The sequence below is a fragment of the Anarhichas minor genome, unplaced genomic scaffold (assembly GCF_050575085.1).
Source record: "Anarhichas minor isolate MPS153535 unplaced genomic scaffold, ASM5057508v1 ptg000051l, whole genome shotgun sequence".
NCBI classification, from domain to species: domain Eukaryota; kingdom Metazoa; phylum Chordata; class Actinopteri; order Perciformes; family Anarhichadidae; genus Anarhichas; species Anarhichas minor.
The window spans coordinates 572,456-596,211 of NW_027466497.1; the positions used below are offsets into that span (position 1 = coordinate 572,456).

General features: G+C 44.2%; 1 protein-coding gene across 1 annotated transcript; it reads right to left on the minus strand.

The window, feature by feature from the left end:
- Nucleotides 1–4,674: 4,674 nt before the first annotated feature.
- Nucleotides 4,675–23,660, minus strand: hibadha (3-hydroxyisobutyrate dehydrogenase a). The gene is made up of 8 exons (XM_076075365.1): nucleotides 23,542–23,660; nucleotides 21,497–21,657; nucleotides 21,097–21,206; nucleotides 20,803–20,924; nucleotides 10,731–10,864; nucleotides 10,179–10,255; nucleotides 5,802–5,958; nucleotides 4,675–5,105 (listed from the first exon to the last, which is right to left on the minus strand). The coding sequence occupies exons 1-8, from the start codon at nucleotides 23,609–23,611 to the stop codon at nucleotides 4,947–4,949; spliced, it is 990 nt and encodes a 329-aa protein (XP_075931480.1). The 5' UTR covers nucleotides 23,612–23,660; the 3' UTR covers nucleotides 4,675–4,946.
- Between the last annotated feature and the right edge of the window lie 96 nt (nucleotides 23,661–23,756).

Genomic DNA, 23,756 nt, shown 5'->3' on the forward strand with positions numbered 1-23,756 from the left:
TGTGGTTTCCCTCATGGTCCTGTGGTTGATTTGTTACAGTTTATACATTTGTTTGGCCTCCATGTCTCATTTTTCATTTGAAACCATTATTATCATACACACAGATTAATCCAGAGATACTCATACACCTGTTCCAGAGGTTGTTGTAAAACAGAATGTGTTCTTCCCTGCTGACCGCTGAGCCTGGATTAGACTACCTGTTCACCCACCCTTACCCATTACAGCTCTGAAACAGCACAAGCTACCTTCTTCCTCAGCTGGTGGCAGAGATGAATGTGGCTCAGTGGGAGCTGCACCCCCCTGGGTATTTAGGGCCCACCCTGGTGTGTCCGATGGGAATGACGGGGCCAGAGCCCTGGTACCGACACCGGTGATTATTTACCGGGCCCGGGTCTCTGTGGGAACCGAGCTATGATGGATTCTGACGGGGCTGATGATCACTCTTCCAATGAGAGTAATTAATATAATGAAGAGCTACTGAGCATGTGCAGTAGCGTGTGATATATAGAGTGTGCGTGTTGTCATTACTCACAGGTGACAGAGGGTGTGTGGGGGGTAATGTGAAGAGGAGGAAAGGGCGGTAAGAAAAAGCCAGAACAGGATAGGAAAGTATGACTGTATCAACATAATGTTGGAGGATAGCAGGGATGTTAACGTCTGACAAATCAGGGGACACATTGATTAAACTATTTGCGCATCCTTGAACACCACATGTCCAGTTTGGAGCAAGTTACAAAGGCAGGAAAAGTGAGTGAAACTGTGACAAAACAAGCAGGGGCAGATTGCACAAGGCACTTTCTCCCTCAGATTCTCAATTATTATTATTGAGATGCAACCTTTTAACCAGGTAGTGGGTCCATGTTTCACAACAATTCACTCCTCCATAGATATTCTAATGAGGACTTCTTAGTTATAATTAGCTGCTGCTGTGTGCCTCACTGTCGTCGTGACATGTTATGTGCTGACCCGCTGTCTGCAATAGAATTATCTTCCCTAATGAACCTAAGCGTAGTCAATGACTCAGGATGGGGGAATGTTGTCTACAAAACAGGAAGAAGACTTGTGTGGGTGTTGTGCTGATGTGCAGACGCTGTGGGTGTGGATATGGGCTCCGGCTAAATGTCCTGACTATTATTGGTGGGTTCATGTAAAAGATATCAAGGCCACATTACTACACAGTGAGACAGTGGCTCGTTACGCACTGCCGGGCGAGCTATTATACCTGCTTGAATCCAGCCTCTAATTTAGCCACACGCCACTTAACGTGCGTTTGATATGAATCACTGGGTGCTTAGAGGAGCCCCCCCCCCCCCCCCCTGCACTGTGACCCCACCGCTCTTACTTCCTTAAAGAGCGAGTCGTTAAACAGCCGAGAGGATCCACCAGCCGTTATAATGGTGATATAATGAACGCTGTTGCCTCGGGTATCTATCACAGCAGCAACTCTCAGAGCCTGGCTGTTTTATTCTCTAAATGGCAGAGAGGGGGGGGGGGGGGTTACCAGGAGGGTGGTTAACTTCAAAGTCTGAGAAGACACCAGCAGGAATAGCAACTTGATCATCTGTGTATAACGTACATAAGTATAATTTCAAGACAAGTTAAGCTCAAGGAGAAAAGTTGCATGATGCTTGAAAAAGTATTATACCATATATATATCTCTCAGCTCAGACTGGACTATTGTTCCAATCCCACATTACAAACACAAGTCTTGCATGAACTCCTGCTGACACATCAGGCTGATGTCGTATCCTGGTGAGGACGCAATTCAGTGTGGTGTGTCTGGTGGCCCACCACTGGCTGCCTGGCTGAGAGGGCGAGGCCCTCTCAGCCGGCTCAGACCGGCTGGCTCGGGACTCGGTCGGTCCTTCGGTCGCTCGCGTCCCCTTCAGACGTCAGTGCAGGCCGGTTTCACCAATCCTCCTTTACAGCCGGCTTTCATGTGTCCTTTAATGAGGAAACCGCCGGTTCAGCAGCACGCTATAAAACACAGGCAAATTAAAACACCCAAATATGAATCAGCCACGCTGCCTAATTCAGAAGACTAGTCCAGAGGCGTAGGAAGACCAGAGTCTATTGTCTGCAAAGGTCAAGAGGGTGTTGGAGGCTAAAAGATACCAAATCCTGCTTCACAAGTGACATGGGAAGAGATGTGTTATATCAATGGCTTCTTGATGTAAACCTAGACGTTTTATTTTGAGATGGAGATAATCTTCAAAGCACACAGCCGAGGCAAGTGCATACTTCCAAAGGAACAATAACAGAGTGAGTCACAAGCCCACGACACAACCCCTGCCACCAACGGCCCACCGCAGTCTGCTACGACTGTGGCTGCCACTTAGACGACAGAAGCTCAATAAAATGTCGCGAAGAAACACCAGCCCTCAGAAAAAAAAGAGTGAAATAAAACAAAACCGCATTTGTTTTTTCCCCCTCATTTCATTGTAATGATGGAAATAAGGGCATCATTCTGAGATTAGTGCTGCTATTTCTCCCCGACTGACGTTAAGCGTTATATGAGCGCCTGCTTAAGAGCTTTGGAGAAACAATGGAACAGACCACTGAAGAGCAGGATATTATCAGACTCCACGTTAAATAAGACTGTTGCAACAGCATCTTGAACTTGGACCCAGATGACCAAGGTTTGTACACACATAGCGAAAGACCAAAGGATTACACAGTAGCCTGTTTAGTGCTATTGTCCTGTTGGTCACCTTACCTGTTATGTAATCAAGTCAAGTCTGGTTGTCCCCGAGGGGATTCACGTATGACATCGTCTATCCCTAGACCCTTGATCCAATTATGGAAAAACTTCATAAATAAAACCTTTATGAGTAAAGTAAATGTCTTCTATGATCTCAAAAGTGAGAAAATAAGCTGTGAAGGTAAGTGTAGGCTGCTAATTTATGACTTGCTAGCAATTTTGGTTCGTTAGTCTGTCAGTTGGTCCACAGACTCAACTATTGGATAGATTGCCATGAAATGTTGTACAGACATTCATGGTCCCCAGAGAATAAATCCTACGGGCTTTTGTGATGCCCAGAATTTTCCTCTAGTTTCACTAGCATCTAGTTTCACTAGCAGGTTGACATTTTTGTTTTTTAGTGGCATGTCTTTACAACCATCATAGTGGATCATGAATATCTTAAACAAATGTCATAGCTATCCATCACATAGTATGTGTGTGATGGATAGCTATGAAAACTTGTCCCACAATCTGGCCCCATATTTTATTTTTTTATTGTGACGATGTTTAATGTCATGTTCCACTATAGGGATGATAAAAAAAACGTGGCGTTCAGTGAGCTACAGTCAAACAAACTAAATAACGTATACATTTCAAAATGTAAAAATAGACACAGATTTAGATTTCTAATTGAGATTTAGTAAAAGTCTAGATTTAGAGCTGGTGGTTTGACTTTTTTTCTCACCCCTCTGGTGGAACACGATCGTCTCATCACCATCAGATGTGTAATTGTGGGTGTGGCCTACATAACAAATCAGTGCTCGTGTCTTCTCGTTGTTGAATCAAACGATTAGAAGATTTGCATATTGAAACAGAGTGTGCGACACCTTTTTCCCTACTTCTAAGTCCGATTCCAGGGATCAGCACCTCATCACAAAAAGTGCTACATCTTCAGCAGCATACTGAGGGCTACTTATCTTACAAAACCAGACAAACACCAAATACACGGAACATCTTTTATTTTCAGGCCACAGTGCGACTGAGGATCTGTTTCACAGAGCAAAGACAAACTGTAGACACTATTAATGCATTTTACTACAAAAAGTGACAGTCCATTTAGATTTCTCTTCAACACTATGCAACAACATGTAATATACATTATGTACATTTGTTCAGAGGCGGGAGGAAACGTTCCTCGCTTACACACATGTCGTACAAGTTGAGAGAGCCGGAGACGGAGAGAGAGGAGAGATATGCGAGGATGGACTTTAATTAAAGTCAAAGTGGGCAACAGAAACTGCTAGAGAATGAGAACAAGCTTTTGTAGTGAACAGTATAAAATTCAAACAGTGTTGGTCACAAAATAATACTCCAGTGGCTCGATAAGCAGACGTAGACAGAGAAGACAAGAAGAGGTAAGTTCAAAGAGATTCTGCAACTGTATCAAAATGGCCCGGCACATCGCACTGCGACGCACACAGTGCAAAAATAACCAGATATATAATCACAGTATTCAAATGAGCTTAAGTGGTCGGTCCAGTGAGTGAATGACAAGTATGTATGCTGGTGACATGAATGAACACTTGAATGACACCACTTTTCTCCCTAAACCGGACAAATGTAACAAAACAAGTGGTTTTGGTAACCTTACATGTAGTGCTGTGAATATTTTCTCCAGCAGAAAAACAGGTGACCTAAACTCTGCACTCTCTTGCACGGTCTCTTCAATGAAATCCCCCCCCCCGCTCTATGTGAATCCTCTCTGTAGCTTGCGTTTCCTTTTCTGTCCTTTCATTGAACAGGTTACAGTCATTTGGGTAACGGGCAATAAGCACAAACCCGACAAAAGCATACTTCAACTTTTAACCATCATGCAGTTATTACTTATCAATCATCTTGGAAAACCACATAATATTTTGCATTGGTGCATATAAACCAGCAGTGCCTCTTCCTACCTCTCATTTTGCAGTCTGGCCTCTCATTCCAGAGTTGCTTTGTCTCTAGATACTGATCTAAGGTCAGTTTTAGCATTTCCCCCCATGCAGAGGGAGAGCCGTGAATTGAAAATATGATTCAGCTAAGGCTATGAGGGAACATGTGCCGACATACAGTATGTTAATTGGACCGCAGATCTGTGCCTGAGGGCATGGCCTTAGACTCTCCCGAGCATAGTGGGAGAAGGGGCACTGGGGTGTGGGCGTGTATGTATGTGCGTATGTATGTATGTATGGTAACGTCACAGTCAGCTGTGCTCCTCCTCCATTCACTGTCCTTCCTCCTCACGTAGGAATTGGAAGACGGATGAGAAGTCCTTGTTAGCGTAGCCGCGGGAGCACATGACTCTGAAGATCTGGTGGGCGAGGGAACCCAGAGGGATGGGTGTCTTAGTGTTGGTCGCAGTGTTTTGAGCCAAACCAAGATCCTAGAGACACAGAGAGAAAGTGAGGCAGGGTGTCAGATAGTTGGACTAACGTTATAATCTATTTTTGTCCATCTAAAAGCTGTAAGAAAGAAAGTGTTTATCCTAATTTTGTCAAGATTTCTCAAGTTTGGTGTGTGTGTGATAGAAGCACACAGTGAAAGTGTATTAATAGACACCCAGATTCACTAAATAATACACGGCCGCAAACTGACCCATAGAGAGTAGCTAATGCAGTGACGGTAAAATTAAGTGGAACAGCGCAAGTCACAGATGGGTTGTGAAGGGGAGTATCACACAGACACAAAAGAACAGTAACAAATTGAGACAAAGTAAATTGCAGGGTTGAGAGACAAAGAAAGGAGAAAGAGTAATAGTAGTAGCAGAAAATTAAATGGCAACAACTTTGATAAATGATTAATCAGGTCTTTTATCTTGGGGAAAATACCAAATGGGATGATTTGCTTCTTTTCTCTGTTTTATTTCATTTTGGATTGTGAATTAAGTTTGGATTGTTGGAAGGACTATTTGATGTCAGCTTGGGCTGTGGGAAATGGCACGTGCATTTGTTACTATTTATAGACTAAAGAGTAAGAAAAAACACCTTAATCAATTAAGCAAAAATAGCTAGTCAAGAGATTAATCCAAATAAAAAGGATCATTAAAAAAAGTGACACAAAGACATGGAGCAGGTTGTACCTTGGCCATTAGTGTGGTTCCAAAGCCGCCCTGGTAGTTGTTGGCTGAGGGGACTCCCTCCATGACGCCGGGGACTGGATTATACGTGTCGCTGGACCAGCAACGACCTGAGGACATGTTGAGGACCTTTGCCAGCAGCTTGGGGTCCAAACCCAGTCTGGGAAAAGGAGAAGGAGAAGATCAGTATCTCCTTCTTACTTGGCAACAGGGGAATTCATGGGTAAATCAGTGGCACAAAACGGTTAAACTGAAGGATTAGATTTACTGCCACACTGAAGACTCAGGATGAGGTTGTGAGAAACGGTTGAAAACTGTCAGTAGCGTTAAAATAGGAAAGAGGAATTATGAAACAGTGAGGAAATGGGACAGACGGGATATAAGATCGCCGATTGTGGAATTTATTTTCAACACAGAGCAAAAAGAGGAACGTGGAGAAAGATGGGTGTGGGGCGGCTGGTGCTTGTAGTGACCCCAATTGAACCTTATGCTAGGCTGTGACCATTCCTCAATGTTAATGGCTGAAGGCTTTGTAATGCTGGCTAATGCAGTATTGATGTTTAAGAGCACATCTATCGCTCATCATCCCTCTTTCATGAAAAAAGAAAGTGGAGGAGGAGGAGAAGTGGTTAAGCAGCACAGGGGAGCAATAAACCTCGCTGTCACTCGCTCTTACTCCTGCTGCCCCATTTTTGCAACAACCCACTTTCATACAAATCTCCAGGCCACGACAAGAAGAGGCAAAAAGGAAAAAAGGGACAGACAGGAGCAGAGAGTGAAACCATTACAGTAGAGAGGGTGTAACTACAACGTCTGTGTAGTGCAGCTTTGGTATATTAATGGTTTAAAGGCCAGTGTAAAGCGGACCACATCAAGCCCTGGCTGCCTCACTTCACTGTTACTTACAGGCCTGTAACTCTATTCTGCTCTCAATATGACTATTAAACCATCATAGGTCCTTAAGGCCAGCAGCCTCCCTCCCTCCCTCCACCTGGCTCTCATTCTGCCATTACTACCACAGTTTTTATTAGCTGTCTGCTAACTAATTAAGAATGTGAATTGAGTTTACGCTCTCTCCATGTCTCTCCCTCCTCCCTTACCCTTCGCCTCTTTTGTGTCCGCACTTTTATTTTTTTTTAACAAACCGTTTTGGAAATGTGGCATAAGTGGCGCTTGTGTGCGTGCATGCGTGCGTTTGTAAACATATGTTTTAGCTCGCAATTTTTTTAATGGCAGTCTCGCTCATGATGGCTTCTTTAGTTTACGTCTGAAAGCATCCTCGCCATCCTGCTTCTCCTCTCCTCCGCCTCTTCTCCTCTTCCTCCCCCCCTTCTTCCCTGCTGACACCTCCCTGTCTGAGGACTCTGGGGGACATATGTTTGACATCGCACACAAACCCCCCCCCCCCCCCCATCTCTCCGCACACACAGGCAGGCAGCCCCTCCCTGCGTTCTGGGTCAGCAGCTGAAAAGGTTACTGGCTGAGCTACAATAAAGCGCGTCCGAGCGCGCAGATCGTTTGTTATAGCGGCCAGAGACGCTGACGGGGAGCTGTTGTCCTCTGTTAACGATAAATCAATGAAGTTCCCCTCCTGCTCCCATCACACACACACTGCCGTGGTTATTAGCTGACGCAGTGGTGTTGTTCCTCGCCTGCGGTAATTTGCCTTTGAGAAGAGGACATGTCACGCTTTAACAAGATTGACATGGATAAAAACACAAAGATACGAACGTGTTGCTGTGCGATGCCACTGCACATTAAAGAAATGTGAGAGAGAGAGATGAAGAAAAGAGGGGAAGGTGTTTATGTGCTGGGGAGCTCTAGCAGGTGGAGTTCATTGCGATTAGCTTCTCATCCTTGTTTGATGCCACAGGAGAGGAAGCCCAACCTGTTCCCCATTTATTATTACATTAAAGAGCTAACGAGCACATACACACACACACAAGCCTTTACTATCCCATTTATAGAGGCAACAAGCGAGTTTATCACCCAACTTTAATCGTCATCAGAACATATGCTCACAATTCATTTAAGGAGGAGAGATGCGTGTCTGCGTTCATGTTTGTTGTGGCAAATCTTTTTACGTCTCATAGGGTTGGGTGTTGTTTTGTCCTTCGATTTTCCTGTTCTCCTTATAAAAAGGAACAAATATGCATGTTCCTACTGGAGACATGCATGTTTTGTATGCATGAATGAGTGCAGGTACACAGGCGTGCAAGGTGAACTGTAAGCCGTTAAAGCCTCATATCCCTTCTTGGGACAGTCGCCTCTCTCCTCTCCTCTCATCTTCATGTGCATCATTAAAATCACTGCTGCTACTGTCTGCAGCTTCTCGTCTCCCTCTTCCACTCACTGGTCGGCTGCGTGCAGAAATTACAGCAGGCAGAGGAGAAATGAAGGGATTAAAAGAAAAGAATAAAATGAGGCGGTACAGCAAATAGGGACGGGGAAGAAAACTCGAAAGAGAGGGAAAGCGAGGACGGCAGACAGGCAGGGTGTGCGTGTGTGTTCATAATTGTCATGCGTGGCCATTCCTTGCACTAAGAGAACGCCACGCTCCGTTGGAGACGGCCCGAGTTTCCATCTGAGATCAACAAATTAGCTCCACGAACAGAGCTCTCTGTGTGTGTGTGTGTGTGTGTGTGTGTGTGTGTGTATACACAGGTAAGGGGAAACACACACATACACGTATTTGAAGAAAGGGCAGCTCTATCAGGCCCAAGTCCAGCATGATAAAATGTTATTGCCGTTTTCCTGTAAATTAGCTGTGAGTGCTCAGTCTCCTTTGTGTCGGACTGTGTCGTGTGCGAGTGTGTCTGTACACATACGCCTAAGAGAGCGCCCTTTCTGCATAAGAGGCTGGGCCGCAATGCAGCATGGGAGATTTACGGGTGTGGGCTCTCTCTAAACGATGACAGTCTTTGTCAAACCCTATAATAAAGCCCCAGAGATTGGTTACACACACACGTCAGTTTTGCATGTAAAAAAATAATAATAATAATAATTCAGATTCAAAGTGAAGGGATGCATAGGCATACGTTATAATGATGTGAGCAGAAGCTGTTGTAGTTTGGTAAAAAACTGCTGTCTTCAGTGTCTGTGGATGTAAATCTGTGTGTGCACGTGTAACACAGACAGTGTGGCAATGTGTAAATCTGTGTTGCTCCCTTAATGCCTCCATATTTCAGAGGCCTTGTGGGGGGATTTATGTGCGACTGCTCATGCCAATTTTCCTCCTCTGTCTCAGCACAGATAAATCAGCAGCACTAACACAGCTGCACTGTGAGAAGAGCAATTCACGCGCGCACACACACACACACACCAGCTGGGTGCACACACCATTTATGTTGCAAAACCCATAAAAACCCATAATAGTATCACGATGAACAGAGGAAACAGTCTATTATTGACAGGGATATGTATAAATAAAGTAGATAATAAATTCACACTTCTAAGGTGAAACACTAATCTGATGGCTCAGGTAAATTCATCCATGTGGGGAATAACTGATGTGTAGGCCTCGGAGATTCTGAAGGAAATCTGCACTATAAGGAGAGCCGGCTGCTAAGATCTGCTTGTTCTTGAATCCTTGGGTGAGCCAGATATTTCAAGTCATATCAAAAAACTTCATATCCCATAATTCTCAGCCTTTGTGCCATGATGCAGTGTTCAGTGACAGGGTTATGACAGGATACTGGTGAGGGCTCAATCAGCAGATGTAAATCAGAGTCTGTGGCTCCACCCCCTCATCCATCTCTCTCCAGCAGAGGCGGCTCCTGACTCGGGGCTGGGCTGACCCCTTCACACACACACACACACACACACACACACACACACACACACACACACACACACACACACACACACACACACACACACACACACACACACACACACACACACACACACACACACACACACACACACACACACACACACACACACACACACACACACACACACACACACACACACACACACACACACACACACACACACACACACACACACACACACACACACACACACACACACACACACACACTTTTTATAGTGACGGCTATATCTAAGGGCTAGGTCGACGCCAAATTCATGTGTGGCTAAAATGTAGAAGCCTCAAACGTGCCACTTGTAAGTTCATGGTGATTACAACCAAATGATCCCCATTGGATCTACAGAACAGCGGTTACAAAAAATATAATAACACCTCGCTGGGCTACAACATATTGTGATTACTCGCTCATATATTTAATTTAAAGGCTAGCTTAGTATACATTTAAGTTAGATAACGTTTCCCATGTAAATGTAGTGTTTCATCCTCGCGTTTCCCTTCAGGATAACAGGTAGGAAGCAGCTTAACGCAGCAGTGGCTGACTATACCTGATGCCAAGGTTCATGGTCTCTGCGGTCCCAATCATCCCGATGGCCAGCAGCATGTTGTTGCAGATCTTCGCTGCCTAGAGAAGATTGACAAGAAAGCAGAAAAGGCACTTTTACTGTGTGTGTATACGAGGAGGTTTGCAAGACAACCCATAATATAGAATATGGATACATTTAAAAAGGTACATGAGACATAAATCCTTATGATCCAGCTTTAGAACAGACTTGTGAATGTGCCTCAACAGTGGCTCCCTGAGGAGATATTTAACTTTAACATTTTGAATGAACATTCCTGTATTAGTTAGGCAAAATCTTTATACTGCACAATTTATTTACTTTAAAACAAGTTATAGTTTAATATTCAGGATGTTCTTTATGTTTCAGAGCAGTCTGTGAAGCAAAATCTAAAGATCTCTGTGAGATACCATTAAAAACAGAAAATTGTGGGTTTAATGGTCTCCTTGAGGATTGCAGACAAAATCAATTTCATACACATTTTTGTAGAATGTTTATAAATTCTGTGTGTGTGCGAGTGTGAGTTTGCGTCTTTACCTGTCCATTGCCAACCTGTCCACAGTAGACAACATTCGCTCCCATGCAAGTGAGCAGCTCCTGTGCAGCGTTGTATTCCTCCTCCACTCCACCCACCATGAAGGTCAGTTTGGCCATGCTGGCAGCCCCGACACCTAAACACAAAACACATGTTCAGACTCAGCGTTGAGGGTTAACTGAGGTGAACACACACTGTGCTTGAGTCGATAGTTCACACACACTCAACAAATCCATCCCTAGTCTCTGAAATGGTCCAACCCAGACACACACACACGTGTATACACGGTTGAAGAGTGAGTTCAATTTGACTAAACTAAAAAAGTGCAGACGAATCGTATTGTAACTGAGCACAAGTAAACAGGTGGATCCAACTAAAATATATGGATTTGCCACACAAAAGAACATAATATATCAACCACTTGACTGTTTCAACGACTGTACTAACTGCGTCTAAAAGGTCAGCTGTGCACTTTACTCTCTCTGTGTGTGTGTGTGTGTTGGACTCATAGTGGGACAGGCGTGTTAAGTAGTGGTGCACCAGAGGGACAGAGGTATCTTTAAAAGCCGATTGTTGCCATCATCTTCTGCACAACTCTCATGGGAGCCCTTGCCTTTTGTCCTGTCACCCTTGCTCTCGGTCTCACACACAGCCACCAACAGCTGTGCCTGAGGCCAGCCCCCCTCATGGGGGTATCGGTGACAGGCGTGAGGGGTAATTAACTTTACACTTTATCATGTTCAATTAGGCGTCCCTCCCCATGCCTGATGGCTTAAGGAGCGTGCCATGTTGTGGGAGGCAACCTCGCACCCCCCCCTCGCCCACTCCACAGGGTCCTTAATGCAGAAGTAACCCCTTTTCAGCTCTCGGGTTGGACCCAGCCAGCCCGAGTCTCCTCTGCAATGTCCCTTTAATGCTCCATTGATTAGCCCAAAACATTAACATAATGAAATCTGCCACACACACACCTTTTTTTTTTACAGGTTCTTTAGTACGATGATCTGTTCTGTATGAATGCATCTGCATGTTGTTAGCTAGAGAATGCACATCACCGAGATTTTTTTTTTACAAATTGTAAAGTCCTCACTCGTCACTGTACGCTTTACTCAAACCTTTCGTAGGCTCAATCATTGGTACTTGTTCATTCTTAAAGCCATTCTGGGTGAACTCTCATCACGGTAAATTTAATTGTATCGTGCTTTTCTAGTCCTACGACCACTCAAAGCGCTTTTTACACGTCCTTCACCCAGTCACACCCGTGCAAGGTGCCATTCATACCCACACTCGTCATTAAGTGTCTTTCCCACGGACACATCAATGATGATCAAGGATGACCCGCTCTACTACTGAGCCACAGTCGCCACACATCAAACATCTGCACTTTTATTTTACAGAAATCCGCCAGTAGTGGTAGTCTGAGAGAATTGTCTCTCAAAGCGGCTATAAGCTCAATAATAAATTCATTGGTTGGTTCTTGTTACCGTAGGTATCTTTGAAACGTTAGTGTATTTCCTCCATGTCTTCTCGTAGTTATTCTGGTTTAATGCTGCAGTCTCTGCCTGGTCGCCCTCGTAAAAGAGATTGTTATTCTCAACGGCTCTTATCTGGTAAAATATGGGTTAACTAAATAAAATTATACAATGCTGAGCTCACACACACAATACTTAGAAAAGTAATGTAGAAGTCAAAAGGCTGCGATCGTGCATGTAAAGTAACAGACTTTTCAGTTCTCAGAAAAAAAAGGAAGAGAAAGGGAGGGAGAGAGAGAGACTTCAAATGTCTCTTTAGGGTGTCGTCTGGCTCTAATGAAAGGCCTCTTAATAGTGAAAGCCTAATAATGCCAGTGTTAATAATTAAAAGGGAATTACTGGGGACAAAACAGCTGAAATCACATTATCAGACTTCACTGCAGAGGAGGAGAGGAAGAGACTAACTGTATATTTACAACCGATAAACAGAAATATACATCTCTTTTCACCCTCCCCCTTATTTAATTGGCTGTTCTTTTGTAAAGTGTATGATGGTGCCCGTACCACCACACTGTATATGTGTGTGTGTGTTGTGTGAGTGTCAGTGTTGAGCTGTCAGCAGGTCATTAGGGCCACATAATGAAGCCCAAAGCCCACGCTGCGGCAGCTGCCTATGGACCACGGCAAACACACGCTCAACATACGGCCGCCACACACACACATATGGTTCAGAGAGCATGGACATCTTAGATTCAGCTCCTTTCTTGTCACTTCATATGAAACTAGTTTAGTTTCATATAAGGACGTTTGTTATTTAGTGGCAGAATAGCTCGGAGATTGTCCGATATTGTCTGTTTGACCAAATAGCTTGATCACAATCCCGTGTACCGTCTGTGTAACACACAGTGCTGAAGTAGTCAGAAAACTTTTACTTGACAAAGCCAACATAATTTTGAGGAAAACAATAGATAAACAATAACTCAATTAGAGTTGTTCTTTCCATTGGTTGTAAAAGTTTGACTCATCCCATCACTTCTGATTTCTTACATCTCATTCACTCGTTTCCCAGCCTCAGGCTGAGCTTCTCTTTCACAGACAAACACAAACACAGAGAGAGCAGTGTGACAACTGTGCTGGTTCATTAGGGGAGATCACTGCTCGCGGACGACTAAAGAGGAGATTATTGATAACACAGTCAACGTGCTGATCAATATATCTCAGTAAGGAGAGAAAGAATAAGAGGGAGGAAGAAGAGCAAGACAAAAGAGAGAGAGCAAGGACGGGGGAGAGAGAGAGATGTAGAGAGGAAAACGATCTTCCTCTTTCTACCTCCCAGCATTCCCCCCTCCCAACTCTCCCTCCCTCAAATTAACTAATCACCCATAATAAGCTCTTATGATCTGTAGTGGATTTCTGTAGGTAGTGACACCGGGATGATGGAAGATCCTTGTTGGTGGAAGAATAACACAACATTAGCATAACAATGTGTGTGTGTGTGTGTGTGTTGTGGGGGTGTCAGTGAGTCTGTTCATTGTGCATGGGCAAAAGTGCATTTGTGTTTGCGTGTGTTGTGCAATTCATAGTGTCTATGTAGTGTGTACACTTCTAGCGCGCATATGTGTGTGTGTGTGTGGGGACATCCTGTTCTCGGACTGGTCCTGTCAGAGACGGATTAAAGAGGAATCCTAATGAGGCTTCCTGAGCGCCGGGCCCGCCGGCTCATCCATCCCAGCGGGAGTGACAGTCCTGGATCGTTAGCGCTGCACAACGCCCCCTAGGGTGGGGGGGACTCTCTGTGTCTGTGTGTGTGTGTGTGTGTGTGTAAGGGGTGGGGGGGGGGGGGGGCACCTATGATAGAAGATACAGGGTTCAGGGCTGGAGAGGAAAGGAGGGATGGAAAAACTAAGAAAACTTCCATAAGGGATAAAGTTATGTATATAATGCCACAGCAAATACTACTTAATAAATATAGTATATACTTTTACCAGAGTAAAGACAGCACATACTGCAACCTCTTTCAGGGATTAAGACAAGCGTGGCACTGTAATGTCTAGCAGGAAATAATTCCCTTGGGAAAGAACCACCTCTCTCCTTAGTCACTTTCTCTCATCCAGCTCCAGGGCACAAGTTTTGGGTAGTCAAGTAGTGGGTGCCCACCTCCTCACCCCGAAATGCAATTATTGTCAGAGCATGCAGAAGCTGGCTGGACTATTAATGAGCCACGCTGTGGCTTGTACTGTGCAGAGTGAAAGGCTTGGGAGAATGAAAGTGGCTCCTACAATATGTTGTATGGAGAGGCGACACAGCGTATATCTGTGTCTGTGAGTGTGCATCTGTAGTTGTGTGCATGTGTGTGTGTGTGTGTGTGTGTGTGTGTGTGTGTGTGTGTGTGTGTGTGTGTGTGGCCCGAGCAAGTTAACTTCCACTCAATTAAAGACACACACACACAGACATCTCCTTCATCTGATCTCCTCTATTAACAAGGTTCAAGTTAAAAAGCAGGCAATCAGGCACCGTCAGGACAGATGCTCGGCAGCAGGCTTCGACGATGAACATGAGAGGCTGAGACTGGTTGTGTGAAGGCAAAGGAAGATCAGAGAAACAACTTTGGTTTGGCCCGTTTGTAGTGAACACTCAATTCATTAGCACTTCTTTCATTACACACAAAAGAATCGACCAAAGCAATTCATGACAGACTCATAACCTTTCAAACGTGGGCTGTTTTTTGAAGTGGTGTGTATATGTGCAAAGTAAATGTGAATGTCTGTGTATATGTGCATGCAGTATCAGTGTGTGGGTTCCTGTGTATACGTGTATAATAGGGACAGGTGCAGATCCCAGAGCCGGCAGCCAATAAGACGTCAGTTGGAGCTTCTGAGGCCGTGTCTTGGAGTTATGAGCCGCATGTAAACCAGTAGGCACTTTTTATTGGTGGTGGGTTTAAATTAAACTACATTTGTGAGTATGAGGCTACGCAAACAACACACACACACACAAAAAGGGATGTTCCCAGAGTTTGGTAATGAATGACGCATTTGTCAACGAGCCACAACCCAGCTTATTTTCTCCTCGAGAGTATACAGAAAAACACTTTGAGTAAAAACCTATTATATCATTAGAACTCTTCCAAACACCCCATTTCCTAAATGATAATGTACTGTTCTTACTTCATGAACAGGAGAGATTTTAGGGCAATGCCTGATTTTCTGTCACACCTTTAAGTCCAAATGGAGTTCCTACAAACAAACTCTGGCAATATACTACAAGTTTTTAAGTACATGCACATGTCAAGTTTTGGCTCAGCTGACAATCATCTGTAATTCAGACAGAAAAGAGCCTTCACACCTAATAGTCCCAACAGCCTCGAGTCAATGGGAGTTGACTGCTTACAGTCTAAGCCAATGGGGGTAGATTGTTTACAGGCCAACAACGCAGCCTCATGTGGTCCAGCATTATAATTACACCCCAGAGCAGATCTTTTTCTCAAACAAATTAAAACCCCAAAAAGTCCCCGTAAAAAGGGTAACGGATACCGAGCGAACGCATGAAACAGAAAGAGGGTGTGCGTTTACTAAATTCGCTCACACACAAAGAAATATAAAAAAAAATCAGTACACTTGAAACGGTTTATCTGCCAACTTTGCTAATGCTCCTCCGTTATGTTAAAAACAGACTCTTTAAAATCGGTTTCAGTTAACGAGTGCGGAGCCATGAGAACTGATCCGGCTCACAAACACTCCATGAGAACATCGACTGGAGAAAGTTTTGGGTTTTGGGAAAAACTTCTTCCAGAACGGAAGAAGATTTAATTCAGTTGAGAGCGTCGACATAGTTTCTTGGACATAAATGTTACAACAAGCCTTAAGGGTTTAGTTTGCAATGCCTGTCCATTGACCAGGCCAGCCCTCATCATCATTATCATCATCATCATCATCATCATCATCATCAGTAACCGCTCTATTCCATAGGGGAGAGGCTGGTCAATGGTAGGTGACACAGGATGGAGGGAGCAGGAAAGGTCCACAATCAATCCTCTCCTCTGGCCCCGATGAGACTCATCTAAGAAGAGGCAAGTTAATAATGATCCCCAATTAGGCTGAGCCACACACATGAACTACACACACACACACACACACACACACTCAAACACTTGAGGTGCAGAAAGTGACGTTCATACAGACAGAATGCTAATTCAGTTTTAGGTGAGTGACATGCAGTGTGATGTTTGGGCTACATTTGACAGACTTTTTGTCAGGCTCATACGCCGGCTTACTATGTGTCTGCAGACACACACACAACAGATGACATACGAGCAGAGATGTGGGAGCCAGTCCCCAGCTGCTGTGGGTCTACCCCCATCTGGAGCATAGGCTAGAGTCCCCCCCCGTCACCACCCCTACCCCTCCATCATCACCATGCCTGGTCACTCTATACCGCCCTACACCCTCCCTCCCATTCACTCTATGTCACCAGAACCCGTCAGTGAGAGGCTTGTTATGCTAATCTAGTCTTTGGACCACTGACGCTCTCGAGTACTGGTGAGCCGTCAACTTGACAGACTGCGACAGCACCACCCCCTGCCCATCCAACCCGATTCCTGAACCCGGTGTCAGAGAATCATCGCTAACCTCCACTAAACGGCCCTCGGGGCTCTTCTGCTCCTTCCTCTCCACACATACCAGTGGCAGGTTGTACAGGCACAAGTTAGACTGGTCTGTGGATTTGTTACCAAGTCCACTAGACTTGCTTTGTTTTTCTTTCATTTAAGAATGAAAGAAAATCTCAATGTACTGCTCAGTAGAGTGCCAACATAGGTAAAGGTTTATTAAGTAGGGAATAGTGAATGAGTGATAAGGGGGGGGTCATTTCAGTCCCGATTTCAGAGTTGCAACGATTAGTTCTTTAAATATTTTGTTATTAATTGATAAACAACTCAGCAACATCACCTCAGACTTAAGCAAATTGTGACATTTTTTACCATTGTTAGATATTTTAATTGTTAGTAGCAGCCCTAGTTAATACTTTGAGATTCAATTTTGTGACTTATTCGGGAACAAAATAATTCCTCAGTAAAAGATTTCCTGTTTTTAAGTATTATTTCTTAAATAAATGTCTGTTCAGTCACTATCGCCAAATGAGGTAACACAATGGTGATTGGGCCAATGGCCCACTGATAAAAGTATTGCAATATTTATATATTTGCAGTATTACCAGTGGGGGGGGGGGGGGGGGGGGGGGTCTGTGGCAACATTCCAGTAAAAAGTTCCTTTTAATTCAAACCCAACATTTCCTATTGCTGCAGTTTCACATTAAAAGCATGTAACTGGTAAAAGACCAGTTGACTTTTAATATGAAGCAGTCACAGGAAATGCAATGCATCTGTCAGTGAGCTCCACACTGATCGCTATCGTTCATCAAAATGAATCAGAATAAAATCAGATCACGGCTGCTTACAAAATGATGGACAGACGTTCAAGAATGAGCTTTTCAATGCTCAAATGTTAAACTATACATTTTTGGGCAACCAGTGAACTAAAAACTAACAGTGGCTTTCTGAATGTATCTGAAGTCTGAGGTCCTGTGTGCCCCGAGGGAGAAACAAGAGTCTATATCAGTCAGCAAAGAAGCGGCTTGGCAGCGTTGATTGACGAACGAACTGGTGCCAGCGTTGGTTTGAACAAGCTCCTACAGGCTGGAGGATGACGTTCAAACTGTCGGCAAATGACACACTGCAGCACTCAGGCTTCAGTTGATGTGGTACGGATATGATTAGAGCGGTGTTGAGACTTAGCCTAAAGAGGTAGTTAGCTGAGGATTATAAGACCTCGCAAACAAGTAACATTAGCCAGAGTGCCCATGGTTCCACAACAGCTCAGCTCCTTCTTGCTTTCATTTGCACCGAGAGCCGACTTTCCCAGCGCTGGGAAAAAACACAATGAAAGGTTTTTAGGGCCTTTTTTTTTTTTTTTTTTTTTTTTAAAGCCATCGTCCGTTAGCAATGTGGCAGCCCACCATGGGCACACAGACACAAACACAGGCATTCTGGGTAATTACTGCTAACGACCCTGCCGCTTGTTAGCCAGACCTCCTATTTTTGCCATCACGGTGCCAACACCCTGGGCCTGTGACATCAGAGCTCGTTTTGTTGTGGGTCAACTTTGCATGCGGAAGCGTTTAACGACACCAGACAGTGGTAGAAGTGTGGGTGCAAGCAAATGTTAGCATGCCTGAGGAACCAGTGTCTAAGCTAATATAACTGTGTCTATGCAGCAATGTGTTCTCAACTGTGTATGTACATTTGTGTGTGTGTGTGTGTGTGTGTGTGTGGGCTAAAGCCAAGACGCTGGTCAAATTGCAAGAATGGAAGCCAGCAAGATGCCCATGAGAAGAAAGTGAAAAAGGGTTATGACTCCGCTATTCAGATCCCAGGGTTGACTGCCAAACCTCTAGTGACGCACACAACATACACACACACACACACACACACACACACACATTTCTGTGTAAAATACGCCACCACATACACGATAGGATTAATTTTATCTCAAAAGAGAAATCTAAATGAAAAACAAAAACAAATGCTGAAACCACACAAAAAGAGCAGACTCTCTCTGCAACTGCTTAAGACTGAGAGTGTATTGTTATCCTCAGTGAACAACATGCATTGATTGGACAATGCCTTCATTTAACTCAAGTCATTCAAGTGTATCCAACCGATATAATGAATGAAATTAATAAAATATAATATACATATTTTATATTTTTATTATTGTGTCTCTGGGATCTGTCTGAGACGATGCCAGCTGTTATTTAAAAACTAAAATTGAGCATTGAAGTAATTTCTATTTCCTTTATGTTGTATTGTGTTTCATTTGAGGACATACAGTATTAACAAGAGGACCATTGAGAGTACTATTGGTTGCAGAGCTGAGCTGCTGTCACCCTCCCTCTTGCACACACACACAGACTCACAAACCTCATAAGGAGAACAATGCCCTATTTGGGGAGGGTGCCATCTCCTGGTTGGAACAGAGCATGTAACGTCATGTCCCACCCAGAGATGTGGGAAGTGGAAATGTGGGGATGGAGGGATACAGGTCTCGGCCATTTCCCATGAGGTTGCCACATGCTGAAATACTCATTCACGACCTGTATGTTAGCCAAGCTTATCAGGGTCACACCATCACCGAAAAAGAGTTTCCATTCACAATAATATTAAACAGAACTTTCTTTGAACTAGTGAATGTTTGGTACTTTTGCTTCATAATGTACTTAAATTGATTATCAGAATTGTAACAGATTCTCAAAAAACAAAATGGTGCTTTTCTGCTGAGAATCTTCGCCGCACTTAACTAGCTGTATGCACGTATGGATAGGACTTGTGGGTGTCTCGAGGTGACATGGGTGGGCGCGTGCATGCAGGATGTGTGCGTGAGAAAGAAGAGTGTCTGCAGAGCTATAGTTGCAAAGGCCAGAGGTAGCAGGTAAATCATTGGTCATCTCAGGCTAGTAAAAGAGGCTTACTTAAGTGACAGGAGAGGAAGAACCTTCACAGAGGACAGCGCACACAAACTGTGCACCGTCTATAGTGTGTAAACAGTGTGTGTGTGTGTGTGTGTGTGTGTGTGTGTGTGTGTTAAGGGAGAGTAACGGGTTTAACGCTCTGATCTCGGGGACTGCTGTCGGTCTGTTCTGCAGACGCCAGCTGGTAAACATGCACGTGTGGGCCAAGTCTGTGTTTGTCTGGGCGAGGGCGGAAGCTGCAGCGTGTGTTGTGCATGAATCAAAGATCGTGCAACAAAAAGCAAATAACAAATGATCAGAGTTAGTAGTCACATGTGCAGGAGTGGCAGGACGTAGCTGCATACCTGAACGACAGAATAGTGTGTGTGTGAGAAAGAGAGATGGACAGCTTTACTGCGATGCGTCTCCTTCATGTCTTATCTCCCTCTTTTCCTCTCCTGCACTCCATGCGAGGGCAGATTCTCTCCTCTTTATGACTCTTTATCTGACATGAAAGGCACTAACATGGGATACCCGCCATTACGGCTCCATCAACATGAAAAGCTCTGACACGGGATTCTCTGCCGCGGCTCAGCCCATTAAGGACGACTGGTGATCCTGTGCTGTGTCAAGGAGCCATCACGAGCAGACAGCACCAACATAATGAGGACTTAAAACCTTAACCTTGCCTTTAAGACCCCCGGTCAAAAGCAGCAATAAAACCTCAAGAGGGCACCTACCGGCTGGCCCGCTCAGTAATTACAACCCATGTCCTAGCACTAACCCATAGGTTCATAGTTTAGATATACAAAAGAGTGTAAGATAGTTCAAAAGTGAGGCTGAGGGGTCAGAGACCTAGCACAGTCAGTGGTATTCTCAAATGAACAAACGAGCAGTCGGATTCTACTTTTGATACCGTCACCTACTCCTACTTCTAATTCCTATTATAATGCCTGACCGTTGGTAATGCTCTTAAAGAGAGAAATAAAGCCTGCGATACCTTCAGACATCAAATTACAAAGGTCAAGCAACACTGAAAAACACAAAATCAAATATACCGAGATGGACTTTGATGACAGCAACTCAAAAAGGTGCACGTTACCTCCTGACACCGGAGCATCCATGAACACTGCACCCATCTTCTCTGCAGCCACTGCCATCTCTCTTGAGACGGCAGGGTCGATGGTGGAGGAGTCAATCAACAGGGTTCCCTTCTTCACCTTCCTGAAGAGGGCAAGACAAAAAGCATTAACACGTCATGTACGGTGGATAACATAATCCGTTTGTTCGTTAAACACGGCGCAATGGTGCCGTTCCTTTCTTATAGTTTTTACAGAGGTAGGTTCGGGGTGAAGGAATGTCACAAATGGAGCCTGTGACAGTAAAGTTGACTTACTTGAGGATGCCGTTCGGGCCTGTGTAGACTTCAATGACGTTGGGACTGGAGGGTAGCATTGTGAGGATGCGGTCTGCCTTCTCTGCCACCTCTGCGGGAGAGTCTACGACCTGAATATTGCACAATATCATCCCATCAACAACACAATAAAGAGTCTTCATGAACAAATGGGATGTATTATAGCTCTTCTTTATGACAACATGTCAGCTCAGAGGCACATTTTTATTTAGTAGCTCTCCTAAAGAAACTGCCCTGAGTTTTAATGAATGGGTGGTAAAAGCCTGTGTGTAATCTTGGCCGACTTGGCCCGTTTAATGCCAAATTTGACATGTTATATATTATTTGCAATCTATTAAATGTACAAAAGTCCATATGCGATAGAATACTGACTGAGTGTTACCTGGGCACCGAGGTCCTGCAGCTCCTTGCAGGACTCAGGGAAGACATCAGTGGCGATAACAGGATAACCGTTCATTAGCAGGTTTTTGGCCATGGGGCTGCCCATGTTTCCCAGACCAACAAACCCCACTGGTGTCTTTGAGGCCATTGATCGCGTTGACACTGAGGGACGAGACAACAAAGACGCCTTCAGAGGTGTGAGGAGACTTGTTGTTCAGAGCAATACAAGCACGTTACAATCCTCAATGTAAGAAATGTGCTTGATTCTGCTTACCTAATGAATGCAAGGTACGTTTACGTAACACAGAGGGGATTCAAAGTGCCTGACATACAATGAAGGCAGGACTACTTTCCACTATGAGTAGTGCTATGAAAAACTTAACGCTATGGCTAATGACGTCAGGTCAAACGGCAGCGATAAGCAACTGGACTGCTCTCCAGGAGGAAATGCTCTCATCAGAATCAGTGACAACAAAGACAATATTTCTGTTAGAAGTTACAACCAGCTTTTTGGGCAGTCTGGCCAGGCTAATAAACACTGATGGCTCAGTCAAGGTCCAGCCAGGTTAACGGATACTAAACAGAGTGGAAACTCTGGCAGTGGACCAGCCAGACTACAACAACAGGATTAGGTCTGGATAGTGAAGCCCAAACAGAAAGCCCAACCTTAAAATCAACCAACCCTTCAACGTATACAGTAGACACCAGATTGCTATTACTCCGGTAAGATTATTATTCACGGTTCCTTCAAGGCGATACACTAAAATGACAAATGCTTCTTCCAGAGGCACATGTAGCCTTTCTGCTCGGTCTGTCTTGTAACACTGCAGTCCGTAGTTTGTCGTTAGACCCATTGTCCCTCATCTGAGTTTAAGAGGGGAATCATGTCACGCTTACATGCAACATGTCCATCGAATACTTATTTTTTTGAACAAGTTGAAACATAATACTTTCATTTTTAGACCTTTTTCGATGGCATTCATCATGTTCACACTGGTCATTTATCTGAAGTTAGGAGCGTTTGCTGAATCTGACGTGGCGACCTCGTACGAGCCCACGGAGCGGAAAGTAAAGATAAGAATACGAGAATGTTCTTGCATGAGGTCCATTGTTCCCACACTTAAGGCTGATTATACATTTCACTTGTCTGTTAAAGCTTAAAGTGCTTATTCCGTCCGTTACAGCATACTTGGCCACTAGTTTTGTCTATTATCAATCGATAAAAATATAAATTTATTTTAATATAATAATAATAATAATATGGCTTAATGTATTCACACAGATATGTCAGCCTATTTGAAGTGGTTGCTGGCATTACTTTATGGTGGACTTTGAAACAGTACTTGGACAAGTACCACCTCTGCTTTTAAGGGAAAAGAGAAAAGCACCGTATTTGGGCCTTTGGAGGAAGGTCCCTGTAGCTGTAAACTATTTTAACAAAAGAGAATTACATAAAGCGACAAAAGGACCAGAGTAAAGTAACTGTAATATAGTGTCAGTGCTCCCTGGATTTAAAGTAGCATCTTAGAAACATTCACATTAATATCCACTGTTGCGGATTTACAAAACATAGCTGTTGTAGGAGGGGCAGGGAGGTGTGGACAGAGTGGGCAATGTTACAATCCGAGACTAGTTCATGTGTGTGATGAAGAACTAATTGTTGCATTGACAATAACAACACCTAAAGTACACTAACATATTCAGTGCTCAGTACAGATCTTACTACCCATCTCAGGACATCACTGGTATTTAACATTAGCTTGTTACTGGCCATTGTTTCACGTTTCATCATGCTCATTAAGCACATTGTCCACCACACTGCACGAGTGAACGCCACGCACCAGGTGGTCCACTCAGGGGACATTGTGTCTCCACTGTTTCACTTCACTAGCACGAGCAGTAAGTATCCATACTTTCTTCAGATTGCTAACAAGCTAATAGCTAACAGGCTGGAGCAGAGACTGTTCCGCTTTCCGTTTCCTCTCAACACACAGGGGGGAAAACAACAGCACAAGAAAACGGACAACATAGACATGTATACGTTACCGAAAGCAAAGTCCACATGCTTATTCCACCGTAACAATACATTTCGCGACCCTCTAAATAACGCAGCCATGCTTCTTTCCCCTTGACCTCGGCGTACAGTGACAGCTGTCAAGCCAGGAAAGCACCACTGAAATGGTATGATTGACTGTGGTTTTAGCCAATCGCAGCTCTCGGTGAGTTTCCGCAGCCAATGGGAACGAGGCAAAGGGCGGGAC